A 19984-nucleotide genomic window follows, 5' to 3' on the forward strand; every position below is an offset into this window, starting at 1 on the left:
TTGTATTAGTTCGTTCTCACGCTGCTATGAAGAAACACCCAAGACTGGGTCATTTATAAAGGAAAGAGTTTAATTGACTCACAGTTCCACATGGCTACAGAGGCCTCAGGAAACTTACAGTCATGTAAGAAGCAAACACGTCCTTCTTCACATGGTGGCAGGAGAGAGAAGTGCAGAGCAAAGTGGGGAAAAACCCCTTATAAAACCATCAGATCTCCTGAGAACTCACTATCACGAGAACAGCATAGGGGAACCACTCCCACCATCTGATTACCTCCCACGAGGTCCCTCCCCCAACACTTGGAGATTATAATTTGGATTACAATTCAAGATGAGATTTTGGGTGGGGATACAGCCAAACCATTACCAGAACCCCTGAGTTAAGTAGCCTTTTATGTTGTATTCTAAGTTCTCTGATATTTCCAAATCCTTATTAGCCATGATTCCCTCTCTTTTAGAGTAATTCTACTGGCTTTTGTTAGTTGTTATTCCCTGCCTAAATATTTTGTGTTTCTAATTTGCAAACATTTTTAAGAGAAGTAAAATGCAGGCTTCATCTAACCTAAGAAGCTGTGCTTTAAGCTCTTCCCTTGATTAATCATAAGAAAAAAAATACCAGAAAAGACTAAACATAAATCACACTGCTTTGTTTTAATGTTACCTAATCATTAAATGGTTTCTCAATCCTCAAGTATTTCTTGATGGCCTACTATGTGCCAGATACCATGGATTCACATTTCAGTGTTCTGACCAGAGATAATTATACTGTGGCAAAAGTAAAGTTTATAAGATTTAATGACAAAACTGAGTCTACAGGCAAAATCATGTCTTACCTGTATTATTTTGTTATTTTCCAAATGATTTCACCACTGATTATTTTTTATTTGTAGGGAGCATTTAGTGGGTGGAAGGTTATTTTACATGTGGATCAGTCTCGAGAAGCAGGCTTCAAACGCCTTCTTCAGTCAGGAGGAGCAAAGGTTTGTATCATATTAATTTACTGACCTTTTTACATAAATAATTACCTAACCAAGATTGCTATAATCAGTTCTGCATTTTCTCTACTTTTTGAAATGGTAATCCTTAAGTACATATTACACAGCTGAACTACTTTGGAATACTGGTAGATTGTGATACTACTTGTTTTTTCATTAGGTGCTACCTGGTCATTCTGTACCTTTATTTAAAGAGGCCACACATCTTTTTTCTGACTTGAATAAACTGAAACCAGATGACTCAGGAGTTAATATAACAGAAGCTGCTGCCCAGAACGTGTACTGCTTGAGAACAGAATACATTGCTGATTATCTCATGCAGGTTTGTGAGAGTCTATCCTTGACCTCATTACTAAAGATATGTTTATATGCATAGATAAGTAACTGCACAACAAAACCTTCAGCTCATGATTAGTAGAACATTGGTCTCCTGTTATTCTCCTCTATTCAAGCCCTTTCAGTTTTATTCTATTTGTATTTTTTATAATAATGAACACATTATGTAAACATTTAGCTTGGAAGTTAAATATGAGAAGAGTATAAAAATCTAGCTACCTCTAAAGGCTTTAAAAATACCCTTTAAAATGTTGGAATATAAAGAAAGCAGAAATTGATTCCAGGAGTCCAAGAAGAAACATTTACCCAAAGGTCCTTTAGTTTTGTTGTCTGTTTGCTTTCATGTACTTTAAATAGCTATGTTAGTTAGACACTGTGGTAAATGTAAGCATTTGCTATATGGTGGGCTTACTACTGTCATATTCAGAATTGGCCTGCGTTGTGTAATTTGAATGGGGTAAGAAAAATCTTCCTGACACCGGAGTGCCTAAAAGGCCATCAGGAATCAGCAGGCCTGACACATAATCATAAGGATTAGATTTCATAATCATCATCTATGAAGGATTTCAAATGGGATGGTGTAGAAATAAGGGGAGGCCAGAACTCAAAGTCAGCTTTGCGATTTTGCTGCTTGTGTTTGCAGATTGCTCAGGATTTAATAGAATGCCTAAAACAGAAATGTGAAGCCGTTATACAGCAGAGGGCATACTGATTAGTATCCACTATTTTATCTAAGGTTTTCACTGAACGTGATGTTTTTGACATTCATTTAAGTTTCAGTGTATACCAGTAGTTCATTCCTTTTTATTGCTGAGTAGTATTTCTTTGTCTGAATATACCATAGTTTATTCATTTTCCTGTTGATGGACCCCTGGGCTGTTTGTCATCTTGGTTATCATTAGTAAAGCAACTAAAAATACACAGACTTTATTATGGACATATTTTTTCATTTCTCCTGGGTAAATAGGACAGAATTGCTGTGTAATAGAATAAGTAAATATTTCGTGTTTTTTTGTTTGTTTGTTTGGTTTTTTTTTTTTGAGACGGAGTCCCGCTCTGTGGCCCAAGCTGGAGTGCGGTGGCGAGATCTCCGCTCACTGCAAGCTCCGCCTCCTGGGTTCACACCATTCTCCTGCCTCAGCCTCCCGGGTAGCTGGGACTACCGGTGCCCGCCACCATGCCCGGCTAATTTTTTGTATTTTTAGTGGAGATGGGGTTTCACTGTATTAGCCAGGATGGTCTCGATCTCCTGACCTCGTGATCCACCTGCCTTGGCCTCCCAAAGTGCTGGGATTACAGGCGTGAGTCACCGTGCCCGGCCTAATATTTCATTTTTTAAGAAGCTGCCAGGCCTTTTGCAAAAGGGATTTTTACCATTTTATACTTCCCACCAATAATATAGGGATTGAGCATCCCAAATCCGAAAGTTAGAAATGGTACAAAATCCTAAACTTTTGAACACTGACATGATGCTCAACGGAAGTGCTTATTGGAACATTTCTGATTTCTGGATTTCCGACGCTCAACCAGTTAATATAAATATTCCAAAATCTGAAATACTTCTCATTCCAAGCACTTCAGATAAGGGATATTCAATCTGTGTAAGCCTTCCAGTTATTCCATATTTTTGTCAACGTTTAGTGTTGACAATCATTTGATTTTTAGCCATATGGTAGGTTTACAGTGGGAGCACATTGTATCTCCCTGATGACTAAGGACATTGAGTGCTTTTTCTTTCATGGTTTGTGTGTTTGTTTGTTTTTTGGTGTGTGTGTGTATTCTCTAATATGTTTTCTAAAAAGTTATTGTTTTAGCTTTTATGTTTATCTCTATGACCTATTACAAATTAATTTTTCTTTATGCTGTGAGGTATGGACCAGGGTTTTTTCCCATATAGATATCTAGGTGTTCCAGCACCATTTGTTGAACAGATTTTCCTTTCCCACAAAAGCTTTGGCATCTTGATAAAAAAATCAAATGATCGTGTTTTTGTTCTGTTTCATTATCTACTTGTTGATACGTTTCCTACTGTGTCTTGATTACTGTAGCTGTACAGCAACTTTTGAAGCTAGTATTAAGACTACAATTTTAGTTGTCTTTTTCAAGGTTATTTCGGTATTCCATGTCCTTTACGTTTCCACATGGACTTTAGAATCAGCTTGTTAGTTTCTACAAAAAAAAAAAGAAAAAAAAAAGGCCTAGAGTGGTTAAGATTAGGATTGCACTGACTCTATAGATTAACTTGGGGACAGTTAACATCTTTACAGTATTGAGCATTCTATTCCATAAACCTAGAATGTCTCCAGTTAGGTCTTCTTTAATTTCTTTCAGCAACATTTTGTGGTTTTTCAGTAAGGGAACTTGCGTATCTTTTGTTAAACATATTCCTATTTTGTGATGCTATTGTAAATGAAAATTTTTAGATGTACGTTGATTTTTTTCTACCATTTGCTGCCAATCCATAAGAGTATAAATTTTGTATATTATTATTTATTTATTTTGAGGCAGGGTCTTACTCTGTTGTCCAGGCTGGAGTACAGTGGCGTGATCTTGGCTCACTGCAACCTCTGCCTCCCAGGCCCAAGAGATCCTCCCACCTCAGCCTCCAAAGTAACTAGGACTACAGGCATGTGCCACCATGCCCACCTAATTTTCTTTTGGCAGGGGGAAGGGGTAGAGGCAGGGTTTTGCCAGGTTGACCAGGCTGGTCTCAAGTAATCCACCTGCCTCGGCCTCCCAAAGTGCTGGGATTACAGGTGTGAGCCACCATGCCTGGCCTGTCACTCTTTTATACCCTATGATCTTAATAAAATTCACTTAATACAATTAGTACCTTAGGCTTTCCTACATAAGCAGTCATTTTATCTACAAAGAGATTTGTGGATTGTCCCTTCCTTATGCCTCTTATTTCTTGTTGTCTTACATGGCTAGGACCTCAGTATGCTGCTGAATAGAAGTGATGAGATTGGCCTCCTTATCTCCTTGTCCCTAGCCTAGGTGGAAAGTGTTCAATATTTCACCAGTATTTCACCACTTATAGGTTCTTCATAGATTTCTTTTCCAGATTGAGGAAGAGCCCTTTTATTCCTAGTTTACTAAGATTTCTTTTTCATCATTAATTGGGGTTAACTTTTGTTAAATGTCTTTTTCTACTTCTGTTGGAGTTGTTAGAAGGTTTTTCTCTTTCATTCTATTACTATGGGAAATTGCATACATTTTCAAATGTTAATTTTCATGTATCCCATTTGATCATGGCATATTAATCTTTGTATATATTGCTAGATTTATTTGATGAAGAATTTTTAAAATCTGTTTTCAGGGCGGGATATTGGTATGTAATTCTCATTTTTTGTAATGTTTTGTCATATTTTGGTATTAGGGTTTTGCTGGCATCATAAACAAGGTGGGAAGTGCTCCCTTGGTTTTCTCAAAGAATTTGTGTAAGATGCCTATTTCTTCCTTGAATATTTGAAGGTCTGGAGTTTTCCTTTTTATTTTATTTTATGTTTTTGAGACATGTTCTGGCTCTGTTGCCCACACTGGAGTGCAATGGCATGATCTCAGCTCACTGCAACCTCCGCTTCCTGTGCTCAAACAATCCTTCTACCCTAGCTTCCTGGGTAGCTGAGACTACAAGCGCACACTACCACTCTCGGCTAATCTTTGTATTTTTGGTAGAGACGGGGTTTCACCATGCTGGACTGAAGCGATCCCCTCGGCCTCCCAAAGTCCTAGGATTATAGGCAGAAGCCACCTGACCTGGAGTTTTCTCATTTTTTTTTTTTTTTTTTTAAGATGGAGTCTCGCTCTCTCACCCAGCCTGGAGTGCAGTGGCGCAATATCAGCTCACTGCAACCTCCACCTCCCAGGTTCAAGTGATTCTTCTGCCTCAGCCTCCCAAGTAGCTGGGATTATAGGCATGAGTTGCCATGCCTGGCTGATTTTTGTATTTTTAGTATAAACAGGGTTTTAACCATGTTGGCCAGGCTGGTCTCGAACTCCTGACCTCAGGTGATCCACCTGCCTTGGCCTCCCAAAGTGCTGGCATTACAGTCGTGAACCACTGCACCCAACCTGGAGATTTCTTTATACGTGGTTTTTGGTACCAAATTTTCTTTACTAGATACAGAGCTTTTCCTATTTTCTGTTTCATTATATGTCAGTTTTTAATAACTGGTAATTTTCAAATAATATGTCCATTTCATCTTATCAAATTTGTTGGCATAAAGTTCTTCATAATATTATTATTATCCTTTTAGTGTAATAAGTTTATTCCTGCCTGGGCACGGTGGCACACAGGCCTGTAATCTCAACACTTTGGGAGACTGAGGTGGGCAGATCATTTGAGGTCAGGAGTTTTAGACCAGCCTGGCCAACATAGTGAAACCCCATCTCTACTAAAAATACAAAAAAATTAGCTGGGCCTGGTGGCGTGTGCCTGTAGTCCCAGCTGCTCAGGAGGCTGAGGCAGGAGAATCGCTTGAACCTGGGAGGCAGAGGTTGCAGTGGGACGAGATCATGCCACCGCACTCCAGCCTGGGCGACAGAGCAAGACTCCGTTTCAAAATAAATAAATAAATAAGTTTATTCCTGATATTGGCAACTTGTGTTCATTTATAGCTGACTTATTTAGGATTCTGTTGTTTAGTTCCTAAATATAAGAGGATTTTTTTTCTATCTTTTTGTGATTGCTCATTGAATTCCATTGTAATCACAGAACATACTCTCTGATTTTAATTATTTTAAAATTATTGAGACTTGTTTTATCGCCCAGCTTCATCTCTCTTAATGAACGTATCGTGTATGTGAAAGATTTTATATTCTACAGTTGTTGGGTGTTATGTTCTGAAAAATCAAATAGGTCAATGTGGTTGATAATGTTGATCAGATTTCCTGTGTATGTGGTTTTTTTTGGTTGTTTAGTTATATCAATTACTGATACTAAAATCTCCAGCTGATTGTGGAATTGTCTGTTTTTTCTCTTTAATTCTGTCAGCTTTTACCCCATTTATTTCAAACTTTGTTGCTAGCTGTTACCCATGTGTAATTTCTGTGATTTTCACATATTGATCCTTTGTTATAACTTGAATCTCTGGGCTTATTCTGCCTTAATGTACATTATCTGAGGTTAATATAGCCTTTTCCTATTTAGTCTGTGTCATGATATCTCTTTTCATGGTTTTTAATTTTAAACTTGTCTGTGTCTTATTACTTAAAATGGCTTTCTTGTAGACAGGATATAGTTGGGCCTTGCTTTTTTATTCTTTGGAGTGTTCAGTCCATCAGGTAATTATTGATATGATTGGATTTAGGGATGGGGTTTTTTGCTGTTTGTTTTCTATTTGTTCTTTGTCCTTGTTCTTCTTTTTCTTTCTTGGCTTTTTTTGTATTAGTTTAATATTTTTAGAATTGTATTTTATCCATTGGCCTTCTAAAGCAAAAATATATTGACCTTTTGGAGGGAGGAGTATTTATATGTAGATTATACATTACTTACTGAGGCCGGGCACGGTGGCTCACACTTGCAATCCCAGCATTTTGTGAGGCCAAGGCGGGCAGATCACCTGAGGTCAGGAGTTCGAGACTAGCCTGGCCAATATGGTGAAACCCTGTCTCTACTAAAAATACAAAAATTAGTTGGGTGTGGTGGTGCACACCTGTAATCCCAGCTGTTTGGGAGACTAAGGCAGGAGAATCACTTGAACGTGGGAGGCAGAGACTGCAGTGAGCCAAGATCGCACCTCTGCACTCCAGCCTAGGTGACAAGAGTGAAACTGCTTCAAAAAAAAAAAAGATCTCTTGCATCCAAGTTGGTTCATTTGCTTCCCCTGTCCTTTATACCAGGGATCACTAAACTGTGGCCCCATGGCCATATCTGGCCCACTGCCTATTTTATAAATAAAGGTTTGTTGGAATACAGCCATACTTACTCATTTATGTATTCTCTGTGGCTGCTTTTGCACTATAATGGCAGAGGTAAGTAGTTTCAGCACAAATCATCTATCCCACAAAATCTAAAATATTTCTGAGATTTTACAGAAGGTATGCTGACCTCTGCTTTATGCAGTAGTTGTCATAGTTTTTACATCTACATCTTATAGCCCCAAATAAGATTTTACTTCAAATAGGTTTTGCTTTTAACACTTCTGTGCATTTTGAGGAAACTAAAATAAAAAATAGTATTTTATAATTACTCTCATGTATACCAGTTTGAGAGTCATTTTTTCCTGAAGATCCGAGTTTCCATCTGATTACATTTTCCTTCAGCCTGAAGAACTAACTTTAGTTTGGAGTGCGGGTCGATTGGGGATCAATTCTAGCTTTCTGTTATATGAAATGTCTGTTCTACCTTCATTCTTGAAGGACATTTTTGCAGGATACAGAATTTTAGATTGACGGGGTTTTTTCTTTTATTAAGGACTTCACTGTCTGCTGGCCTCCATTGTTTCTGTTGAGAAATCAGTGATGGTCATTTGAATTGTTCCCTTGTATTCAATGTGTCATTTTTTCCTGGCTGCTCAATAGTTTCTTCGTCTTTGGTTTTCAACCATTTGATATATCCAGGTGTGGTTTTCTTCGTATTAATCCTGCCTGGTGTCTGCAGAGCTTCTTGAATCTGCAAACTTAACACCTTTCACCAGGTTTGGGAAATTTTGGCCATTATTTCTTCAAATATTTTTTCTGCTCCATTCTTTCCTCACTGTCTGCAAATTCAGTTACTTATGTTAGAACTTTTTATTTGTCCCATGTGTTCCTAAGGCCATGTTCACTTTTTTGCAATCTTTTTTTGTGTTCTTTTGATTGCTGATTCCTATTTATCTGCCTCCAACTTCACTGATTGTGTTCCTGTTATCATCATCCTGCTCTGAAGCCCATCTAGTGAGACTTTTGATTTTTTTTTTTTTTTTTTTTAATAGAGATGGGTTCCCATCATGTTGCCCTGGCTGGTCTCAAACTTCTGGGCTCAAGCGTTCCTCCCACTTAGCAGTGTATGAATGATCGAGTTTCTGTGTCCTCATGAGCATTTAGCGATATCAGTGCTTTTTATTTTTGCCTTTTCAGTAGGTATAGTGATACCTACTACACCTGGCTAATTTTCTTGTTGTCTCTTGGGATTGTTTCCTCCTTAGAATGTCCAGCAGCATTTGTTCAGAAAACTGTCTTTTCTTCACTGAGTTGCTTTTGCACCTTTGTCAAAATTCAGTTGATTTGGCCCGGTGCAGCTCAGTGGATAACTTGAGGTCAGGAGTTCCAGACGAGCCTGGCCAACAGGGCAAAACCCCATCTCTACTAAAAAGACAAAAATTATCCAGGCATGGTGGCGCATGCCTGTAGGCCCAGCTACTCAGGAGGTTGAGGCAGGAGAATCGCTTGAACCCAGGAGGCTGAGGTTGCGGTGAGCTAAGATCGCACCATTGCATTCTAGCCTGGGCAACAAGAGCGAGACTCCATCTCAAAAAAAAAAAAAAAAATTCATTTGGTCATATTTATGTGAGTCTGTTTCTGGGTTCTCTTTTCAATTCCATTGATCCATGTGTCTGTCTGTCCCTCTCTAATACTGCCCTGTCTTGATAACTACATAAACTCCAGTATCAGCTGGTGATTCCTTCCACTTTATTCCTCTTTCAAGATTGTTTTAGCTATTGTAGCAGCTTTTCTTTGCCTGTATCTTTTTATGTAAATTTTAAAATAAGCTTATGTATGTCTATAAAAACCTTGTTGCGATTTTGATAGGAATTTCATTAAACTTACAGATCATTTTGAATCAGCATCTTTACCACATTGAGTCTTCCATGAACATGACATTTCTTTCTATTAATTTAGATGGTCTTTAATGTTTCATAAACATTTTGTAATTTTCAGTATATAGATCCTATATATGTTTTTTTAAGCTTATGCCTAAGTATTTCTGTTTATTTGAATGATTCATTTTTTCTTAAGAATGGGTCATGTTTTGCTTCTTTACAAAGCAATTGCTTAATTTTGGATATATTCTGGACGTCATGAATAAGTTGTAGAAACTTTAGATTCAAGTCCGGCATGGTGGTACGCCTGTAGTCCTAGCTACTTGGGAGGCTGAGACAGGAGGATTGCTTCAGCTCAGGAGTTTGAGACCAGCCTGTGCAACACAGCAAGACCCCTATCTCCCCGCAAAAAAGAAACTCTAGATTCTGTTCTTCTGCTCCTCCAAAGAGTACTGTGTTGTTTAACAGGGAGTTTACTTCATACACTGTGTTTGCGTCCCCAGCCCCACATTTGCTAGGTTTGTTTATTCTCCAGGGTCTGTGGTTGCTTTTAGTATATTTTGGTCAGTGTTTGTAGTTGTTATCCATGGAAGAATTGAATCAAAAGGCACTTACTTAGTATTTTGTGGTGATTCATTTTCAGGTTGCCCAGTCTGCCATATTGCTAGAAAATTAAGTTTTATTACACTTATAATAAGGGGGAAAAGATCCATTTCTTCTATGTTGGGAAATGGTTGTGGTTGAAAAATGCAAGGGTTTTGGAGTCAGATCGGTTATGAATTTTGGCTTTACTACCTGCTAGTTATGTGACACTGGTTGTTTTATTTAACCTTTTTATTTTATCTCTAAAATGGGGATTAAAAACACCAATATGGAATGTTTGTAAGATCTGAGCTAGCCGCACTCTGCCTGAGCGATACACGTATTTCTCTGACAACAGGTGAGGCTTTGTCCCACGGGGTCCATTTTGTTTAATTTACTGGAACCTAGGAATGAATATGCATTTTCCTTGACGTTTGTCAGATTCATCCTTGAGAGGTCGGAGATTTAAAGGAAAAAATCTATTACTGGATCATGCAAATGTTTGAAATCATTTTAAAAAATCATTTATTTTTCCTTTTATAGGAATCACCTCCTCATGTAGAAAATTACTGTCTACCAGAAGCTATTTCATTTCTTCAGAATAATAAGGAACTTGGGACTGGATTATCACAAAAGAGGAAAGCTCCTACAGAAAAAAATAAAATGAAACGACCTAGAGTACACTAATCGCATCTACTCTTTAGTTACCAAACATTAAATGTTTTTAAAAATTGAAAGCCTGAATGTGACTGTGGCGGATTTGGGTCGTAGTTTAAGGATGAGTGCCTGAAGGCTTCCGCCTCAGAGTATAATGATGACCCTTCTTGAGTTTTGAACACCTGAAATTTTAATCACTGCAATATTAACTGTTTCTTAATAAAAAGGTACCTGAAATAACAACAAAGTACAGCTCCTCAGCTAGCTTGCTGTTAAACCACATTGAAGTATGTTAGAAGATATTTATTTTTCTTGTAAATATCTGAAGCTATAGCTTAGTGGAAATTTTAGCAAGGTGATGGATTTTGCTTTAGAAAGTCTGCCTTACAAATTCATAACAACAAGATTTGTCAATCAGCATTTATTCATGTTTTCCCTGATTTTTATCTTCTCACCATTTTACCTCTTTTAACAGGAGCCTGAGCACAAGGTTTAGTGAAGAAGCTGGGGCTATAAATGTGTGTGTATATATGTATATGTATGTTTGTACAAATCTCCATGATGTTTGCCAAGTTTGGGTGCCAAAACTTGGAAAATGTGATAATAAAGAATAAAAGTAGTGACTCAAATTAGTATTAAGATGTGTTTACATAGATGAATTTTTAAAAAGAGCACCCTGGCATCTATTCTTCTGTTGAAGCAACAAAACATTTATGTAACTTAACTTAAAAAATGAATTGCAGGGGGCTGGGGGCTGGGTGCTGGGTGCGGTGGCTCACGCCTGTGATCCCAGCACTTTGGAAGGCTGAGGCAGGCGGATCACCTGAGGTCTGGAGTTTGAAACCAGCCTGACCAACATGGAGAAACCCTGTCTCTACTAAAAATACAAAAAATTAGCCGGGTGTGGTGGTACATGCCTGTAATCCCAGCTACTTGGGAGGCTGCGGCAGGAGAATCGCTTGAACCTGGGAGGTGGAGGTTGCGGTGAGCTGAGATCCATTGCACTCCAGCCTAGGCAACAAGAATAAAACTCTGTCTCAAAGAAGAAAAAAAAAAAAATTGCAGGCCAGGCACGGTGGATCATGCCTGTAATCCTACCACTTTGGGAGGCCAAGGTGGGTGGATCGCTTGAACCCGGGAGTTTAAGACCAGTCTGGACAACATGGCGAAACCGCATCCGTACAAAAAATAGCAAAAAATCAGTCGGGCATGGTGTGTGATGCCTGTAGTCCCAGCTACTTGGGGCATGAGAATTACTTGAATTCAGGAGGCAGAGGTTGCAGTGAGCCAAAATCATGCCACTGCAACTCCAGCCTGGGCGACAGAATGAGACCCTGTCTCAAAAAAATAAATGAATTGCTTGTTAACATTTCTGATGTTTGTTATTTAGAATATTGCCCCATTAGATTAAAACATAATGTTATTGGAACTCTGTATTGCATTAGCCTTTATTATGCTAAACCTAAACACCTAATACTACATGCGTTAACAGAATTCTCTATAAATACACCTAATTTCATTTGAAGGACAAACTAGAATCCGTTAGGAATGTAATTTTGATGTAAACTGTTCAATTCCAAATGACTTTTTGAAAGGCAGATTCAAATAGTGAAGGAGAGAGCGCTCAACTTGGACACAAAATCCCTTAAATTTTCATCAGATTTTCTTCAAAAAGGAGTAGAGGGTATCCCTGTTGCTAGAGGATTGGTCCTTCAGAGTTTTCAGCTTTGAGCTAGTTCACAGCTTAGGACAATACAAATTCTGCACAGAGAAATAGGTAGCATTATGGTGTAAACTGTCTCCCTCCCACCAAACAAAACCACATGGGCGTCTTTATCAGAACTATTTTATTTTAGCTGAATCATTTTGTGGATATATAGTATGTTTCCCTGAATTTTATTACTCAGAATTCTTTGAAATAGGCCAGGTGCAATGGCTCACGCTTGTAATCCCAGTACTTTGGGAGACCAAGTTGGACAGATCACTTGAGGTCAGGAGTCTGAGACCAGCCTGGCCAACATGGCGAAACCCCATCTCTACTAAAAATACAAAAATTAGCCAGGTGTGCTAGCACATGCCTGTAATCCCAGCTATGCAGGAGGCGGAGGCAGGAGAATCACTTGAACCAGGAGGTGGAGGTTGCAGTGAGCTGAGATCGCACCACTGCACTCTAGCCTGGGTGACAGAGTGAGAGACTCCATCTCAAAAAAATAAATAAAATAAATTCTTTGAAATAGTTTTTAAGTTACCTAATCTACCCCTTTCTTTTCTGCCAACATTATGGTTTTCCAGTTCAAACTTAGACACACAGTTTACCATTTAAGGCTCCAGGTCTCAGTTTCTCCTCCTGACTTTCCAGCATCTGCCTATACCCTGTATAAGCCACTTGAACTCTGGGTTTGGCTCTTAATCTGTAAATGTCCTAATGCCAGCAACAATATCCTCTTATATGCAAATAATACCTAATGCCAGCAACAATATCCTCATATGCAAATAATACCAAGCATAGGTAGTCTTCTTGTTTAAAAAGGGGAGGGGGCAGAACTTGTCTTAATTAGATTATTCTGAGTTTCTTTTCTGGATTGCTACAGTATTTTAATCTGTGATATTTATCACCTTATATCCCTTCACGAATTTTCATGTGTGTTAGTCTGATCTCACTAACATTCGTTAATTCAGCAAGAAGGAATCCTCAACGTGTGCCTAGGATTCAGCAACAAACCACCTGGAACGCATGGTCTCTTAGAACTTAGATAGGAATCCTTACTGTAAATACAGTACTCAATTATACTCAGATGTAGTATTTACAGTGTTATGGACTGAGCTGTGTCCCCCTAAAATTCACAGGTTAAAGCCTAACCCGCTATGTGATTGTAGACGGAGCGTTTATAAGGGGGTTAAATGAGGTCACAAGAATGAGTCCCTAACCCAACAGGACTAGTGTCCTGTTAAGTGACTAGTGTCCTGGTAAGAAGAGGGAGGTACACCAGGAGTTTGCCTGCACGGAGGAAAAGCCCTGTGAGGACATGGGGAAGGCAGCTATCTGTCTACACACCAGGAAGGAAGGTCTCACCAGATAGCCATGCTGGCCGTCTCCTTGATTTTGGATTTCCAGCCTCCAGAACTGTGAGAAAATAAATTTCTGTTTAAGCCACTCAGCCTGTGGTGTTTTGTGGCAGCCTGAGCAGACCAGTAACAATATTAACAGTGATAAAAAGTTCTTCCTTTGGGGCCTGAGATGCCTGGGAGTGGAACAGGCTGTTTTGTGTATGCGCATTTTTTAGGGTAGAGTTCATCATTCTAGAGTTTGGATCCGTGACTTTCTACCCAAAGGTCACAAACCACTGCTGTAATGCAAACTTATTATTTCACAGTTACACCTCTCACCTAGAAGTGCTTTAATACAGGCTGCTTCGTATCAGGGCTTGGTTTCCTTCTGACCCTTCGAGACATAAAAATCATTATTAGCTTGAGGCCATACAAAAATAAGCAGTGGGCCATCGTTGACTGATCCTTATTCTCTATCCCTAAAAAGATTTTAAAATCTAGATCTGTCAACAAGCAAAGCACCCAGCTCTTTGTTTGTTTGTTTGTTTTTGAGACGGAGTCTTGCTCTGTTGCCCAGGCTGGAGTACAGTGGCATGATATCGGCTCACTGCAACCTCTGCCTCCTGGGTCCAAGCCAGCCTCCTGGGCTCAAGCCATTCTCCTGCCTCAGCCTGCTGAGTAGCTGGGACTACAGACACATGCCACCACCCCCAGCTAATTTTTCTATTTTTGTAGAGATGGGGTTTCACCATGTTGGCCAGGCTGGTCTCAAACTTCTGACCTCAAGTGATCTGCCCGCCTCAGCCTCTCAAAGTGCTGGGATTACAGGTGTGAGCCACCACAGCTCCTTTTCTACCATCCTGAGTAGCAGTCTATGGCAGACATACTTGACAACAATAACTCAGGCATACCCTGGGAAGTGACCCTGTGGTCTAAGAAGAATGTATGTTTGGAGTTCCAAGTTAAGGAATCCAGGGGTGGCCAATCCAGAGGCTCTCCTTATCAGTGAAGGACGTCCATACCCCTGCCCCATTCCTTGGAATGCAGGCTGTATAGGGAATGGTGGCCCTTTGTATTGGATTAAGTGGAAGTTGCTAGGTAGAGGTTGCTAAGTGAAAATATGTTAAACTGCATGCTTTTTAAAAACAGTAGCAATTTATGGATGGGCACGGTGGCTCACGCCTGTAATCCCAGCACTTTGGGAGGCCAGCGTGGGTGGATCATGAGGTCAGGAGATCGAGATCATCCTGGCTAACACGGTGAAACCCCCTCTCTACTAAAGATACAAAAAAAAAAAAAAAAAAATTAGCCAGGCGTGGTGGTGTGCACCTGTAGTCCCAGCTGCCAGGGAGGCTGAGGCAGGAGAATGGCATGTACCCGGGAGGCAGAGCTTGCACTGAGCCGAGATTGCACCACTGCACTCCAGCCTGGGTGACAGAGCAAGATTCCATCTCAAAACAAAAACAAAAAACAGTACCAATTTTCCTGTCCAGCCCACTGCTCCTGGACTGCTGTGTAATGTAAGTCCACAATAAACCCTATGTCTCATTCACTGTCTCCACATCTCTTCTTCAGCCTCCCTCACATGGCGCCATCCCCACTGGAGTCAATAGTCTGGCATGACAAGTAGTAGCCATTATTAAGCAGAGCCATCTCATGCTTGTTTAACATTTGGAAATCTGCAATGAAAATTACCAAGTTTTGGCTGGGTGCGGTGGCTCACACCTGTAATCCTAGCACTTTGGGAGGCCGAGGCGGGCAGACCACTTGAGGTCAGCAGTTCGAGACCAGCCTGGCCAACATGGTGAAACCCTGTCTCTACTAATAATACAAGAAAATTAGCTGACTGGTGGCGGGGGCCTGTAATCCTAGCTACTCAGGAGACTGAGGCAGAATTGCTTGAACCCAAGAGGCTGAGTTTGCGGTGAGCCAAGATTGTGCCACTGCACTCCAGCCTGGGCGACAGAGTGAGACTCCATCTTAACAAAACGAAGACAACTGGGCCGGGTGCAGTGGTTCACGCCTGTAATCCCAGCACTTGGGAGGCTGAGGCAGGTGGATTGCTTAAGCCCAGGAGTTTGAGACCAGCCTGGGCAACAGAGATACCTCATCTCTACAAAAAAATTAATACAAACTTTTAAAAAAGACAACCGGATATGTGGCTCTCACGTGATGCACTAGAAGCACAGAACACAATCTGTGAAGTATTCTTGTCCCTACTGCTAATTAGACTCAAATTTGATTAAGCCTCTAGATCTTATTACCCAGAGTCAGGGAACACTGAGTAAAAACCACACTTGAAAAGGGAAACGTTAAAGAATTGTTAATGAGTAGAAGATAACTACTAAACAGGATTTTTCTAAAATATAAAAGTAGCAAGTGCAGAAAGCAACTACTACCCTAACAGAGTGAAGGGGAAGGAACTCGGACACTTAGAAGAGGACCCCACCCTCTCCTGAGACAGTTAACACCTCAGCAAATGATGTGAAGAAGTGCTGGAGACTACAGGCCTTGGCTGACCTAGAATCTTGCCACTAGGTGGCAGGAAAACTTACCAGGGGGCCCGGGTAGCAGCTGACCACGGGACGCAGTGTTGCAGTGGGGAGAAGCTTGCAGGAGGAGGGTGTGAGGTGCTGCTGAAACATGAGGGCTGCCACATGAACACTTCCAGGCTCTACCACATGCTCACCCACTGGCCACTGGAAAACAGCACACCAGGAAGGAGAGTCCCTTCTTCCTGCCCTAGCCTTCCGGTGTCTCCACAGTGCCCTCTATTGACAACATAGTCTGTCGATAATGGAGCCAGTTAATGCTGCCCTAGACCTCTGCTACTCTGCGATCCCACCACCCTCACTGAAGTCAGGGTGCCCATTTCAACAGCACAGTTGTGCATGGCCTACAAAGGAGAGCAACCACAGAGATTTCAAGCAGGCAGGTGCTCCCTTCACTAACGTATTTCTCAAAGTCTTAATTAAGAGAGTGTCTTCTGGGCCATCTCAAGATGTGGTTTGGGAGAGTGCACCCCAGCATTCCTATCTCCCTAAGCCGAATCCTTCCTCCATATCATGCTGTGGAAGCTCCGGCACCCCCAGTTCATTAAACATAGGCCACCTCCAAGTCCACGTTTCAGTCAACCAAGCAAGTAAGCCCTTAGAGCCTTAATGGGCTAATATTTAAATCCAGAATCTTTAACGTGCATCCCTGTGAATGAATTCAGCTCAATCTAGCATTATAGCTGGGATACTACCTGTTTATAGGAAACGTAGAAAAGCAATCAGTTAAATATAGAATGGAAAACAAGCCAAGTGACCAGGCTTCCTCAATAATTGGCAAAAAATTAAAAATAAGGTGAAGAAATTAAGGCTTAGAAAACTAAATGCAATGGGGCAGCCTTGTCCAGATTTTTTTTTTTTTTTTTTGAGATGGAGTTTCACTCTTGTTGCCCAGGCTAGAGTGCAATGGCGCAATCTCAGCTCACTGCAACCTCCGTCTCCCAGGTTCAAGAGATTCTCCTGCCTCAGCCTCCCGAATAGCTGGGATTACAGGCATGTGCCACCACACCCGGCTAATTTTTTTGTATTTTTAGTAGAGACGGGGTTTCTCCATGTTGGTCAGGCTGGTCTCGAACTCCCAACCTCAGGCGATCCGCCCGCCTCGGCCTCTTAATGTGCTGGGATTACAAGCGTAAGCCACCACGCCTGGCCTCAGACTTTTTTTTTTTTTTTTTTTTTTTAATAAATCAACTGTAAAGTGGCCATGCGAAATCAGAAGCTTTAACACACAGGATATCCTGTATTATAGAAATGCTTTTTAGGTGTGATAATGGTATTTTGATTGTTAAAAGAGCCTTTATCTGTTGGTGAAATGTTTATGGAAGGAGTAGGTCTCAGATTAGATTTAAAATAACCCAGAAAATATAGAGCATATTCACAGGTAAAATAAGAGACCACAAAGCGATAATTGTTGAAGCTGGGCCAGGGGTTGACGGACATTTACTGTGCTATTTTTTATTGTAAATGAAAATTCTCCTTGTAAAACATTCTTAAACAATAAAAATAAAATAAAATAAAATTCCAACCTCAGCAACTGAAAAAAAGGATAGTACGACTCACCTCAACATGAAGAACTTTCTTGGCCAGGCACGGTGGCTCACGCCTGTAATCCCAGCACTTCGGGAGGCCGAGGCGGGTGGATCACCTGAGGTCAGGAGTTCAAGACCAGCCTGGTCAACATGGCGAAACCCCGTCTCTACTAAAATACAAAAATTAGCTGGGAGTGGTGGCAGGCGCCTGTAGCCCCAGCTACTCGGGAGGCTGAGACAGGAGAAGTGCTTGAACCCGGGAGGTGGAGGTTGCAGTGAGCCGAGATTTTGCCACTGCACTCCAGCCTGGGCGACAGAGGGAGACTCCGTCTCAGGGAGAAAAAAAAAAAAAGAACTTTCTGCTGCTTTGAGGGGAGACTGAAGAAGTCAGGCTCTGATGCAGTCCTGCTGACCTTGGGATGGGAACAGGGCAAAGAGCGTTTTCAAATCATTTTGAAGGAGCATTTGGTTCCCATGTTCCTTCTCTACCCTTACTTAAATCTAAGGAGAAGAGTGGAAGCAAAGCCTCATGGTTAAAAACATGCTGGAGCCGAAACACCTGGGTTGGAGTCCTGGCTCCTTCATTACTAGCTGTGACTCCAGGCAAGCTATTTAACCTTTCAGAACCTATTTTCCCCTATTTAAGGGGCTTTCAGGGTTAAACGAGTCAACATGTGTTACCTGTTTAGAACAATGCCTGGCTCAAGGTTAAAAACTATACAATTTTTTAAAATTCCAGTAAGTGATTTAACACTCTTGCCAGCTGGAGCTAAGGTTTTAAAAAAAGAAGAGGGGCCGGGCGCGGTAGCTCAAGCCTGTAATCCCAGCACTTTGGGAGGCCGAGACGGGCGGATCACAAGGTCAGGAGATCGAGACCACCCTGGCTAACCCGGTGAAACCCCGTCTTTTCTAAAAAATACAAAAAACTAGCCGGGCGAGGTGGCGGGCGCCTGTAGTCCCAGCTACTGGGGAGGCTGAGGCGGGAGAATGGCGTGAACCCGGGAGGCGGAGCTTGCAGTGAGCTGAGATCTGGCCACTGCACTCCAGCCTGGGCGACAGAGCGAGACTCCGTCTCAAAAAAAAATAAATAAAAATAAAAATAATAAAAAAAATTAAAAAAGAAGAGGATGTCAGGGCAGAACAAAAGAACATTATGGGAGCTTGCAACCTCCTCTTCACCCCCATTACCATGGTGCCACTGAGGTTGGGAGTCCCTGACTTCCTTGTTTAATTCAGGTTCTAATTAAAGACATACATTTGAACTGTAAAATCAGAGAACTCCAGAAAGGAAGCCATAGTAGTCCCAGCAAGTTATAATAAAACCAAAGACAAACCTAAGAGATTCGAATCTGTGCCCACACCTCATTATGAAAAGATGCTTAAGTGTAACCCATATGACCTTTAAAAGGCAGGAACTGGTAAGGTGAGCCACAGACCCAGAGTGTGTAGGTGGCACAAGCTACACTTGGCCCGAGGTTCTGATTCCTAAATAGATGAGCTATAAGATTCCGCGGCTGAAAAAGCTTATCTCTGGTAAGGTTAATTAATGATGGTTGAATTCATAGTCACCCGGGAGAATAGCAGAATTCCAAAGAAACTCTTAAAACCCAGAGGTGCTATAACTGAGCAACATAATGAAAGGGCAAATTTAAAGTGGCTGGGGTAGTGTAAGGCAGATTAACATTTGCAGTGAGTAAACTCAGGAGTGGTCAGATCTGCTGTCAAGAGACAAGTCAAACAGCATGGAAGTATGTTGGAGAAGGATAACAAGTAGCTACAGAAGTTACATAGATGATGAGGCAGTTATCTAAGAAATGACAGATATTAAAAATGGTCTTTATGTATTAATAACGACTGAACTACAAAAATGTGTAGTTTTGTAAAAAATCAAAAACATTTAGTATTTCAGTTGACAAGTCTTTCCCTCCAACTTCAGTATCCACTTTCCCTCATTTAACAGTATCCAAAAATGCATTTAAGAATAGGATAATCCTTTCTGGTCTAAGAATGGGATTTCCTACTTGAGCTAGCCCTATGGTTGTCTTCCAACTGCCTATTAGGGAAATAATTTATCATTTTTTGACATAACCCAGTGGTTCCCAGATTTTGCTGCACATTAGAACTGTGGGACTTGAAAAACATTGCTCTGCTCAGGTCACACTCCATACCAATTAATTCAGAATGTCTGGATGTAGGAGTTGGGCATCAGTTTTTTTTTTTTTTTTTTTTTTGAGATGGAGTCTTGATCTGTAGCCCAGGCTGGAGTGCAATGGCACTATCTCAGCTCACTGCAAGCTCCGCCTCCCAGGTTCAAGTGATTCTTCTGCCTCAGCCTCCCGAGTAGCTGGGACTACAGGTGCCCACCACCACGCCCAGCTAATTTTTTTTTTTTTTTTTTTTTTGAGGCAGAGTTTTGCTCTTGTTGCCCAGGCTGGAGTGCAATGGCGTCATCTCAGCTTACCACAACCTCCACCTCCCAGGTTCAACCAGCTCTCCTGCCTCAGCCTCCTAAGTAGCTGGGATTACAGTCATGTGTCATC

The 19984-nt window shown here is 41.0% G+C and overlaps 1 protein-coding gene across 3 annotated transcripts in view; it reads left to right on the top strand.

Moving 5' to 3' along the window:
• TOPBP1 (DNA topoisomerase II binding protein 1) overlaps positions 1-10954 on the top strand; it is a 64745-nt gene extending 53791 nt beyond the window's left edge. For 2 of the 3 annotated variants that reach the window (XM_003895100.4, XM_009201697.3), the window contains 3 exons: positions 891-980; positions 1156-1317; positions 10202-10954. In XM_003895100.4, coding sequence (XP_003895149.2) covers positions 891-980; positions 1156-1317; positions 10202-10345 — 396 coding nt within the window. In that variant the 3' untranslated portion in view covers positions 10346-10954. The remainder of the gene's footprint in view (positions 1-890; positions 981-1155; positions 1318-10201) is intronic. The other variant, XR_004182286.1, reaches the window with a different exon arrangement.
• Positions 10955-19984: the final 9030 nt, after the last annotated feature.

The sequence above is a fragment of the Papio anubis genome, chromosome 2 (assembly GCF_008728515.1).
Source record: "Papio anubis isolate 15944 chromosome 2, Panubis1.0, whole genome shotgun sequence".
Lineage (NCBI taxonomy): Eukaryota > Metazoa > Chordata > Mammalia > Primates > Cercopithecidae > Papio > Papio anubis.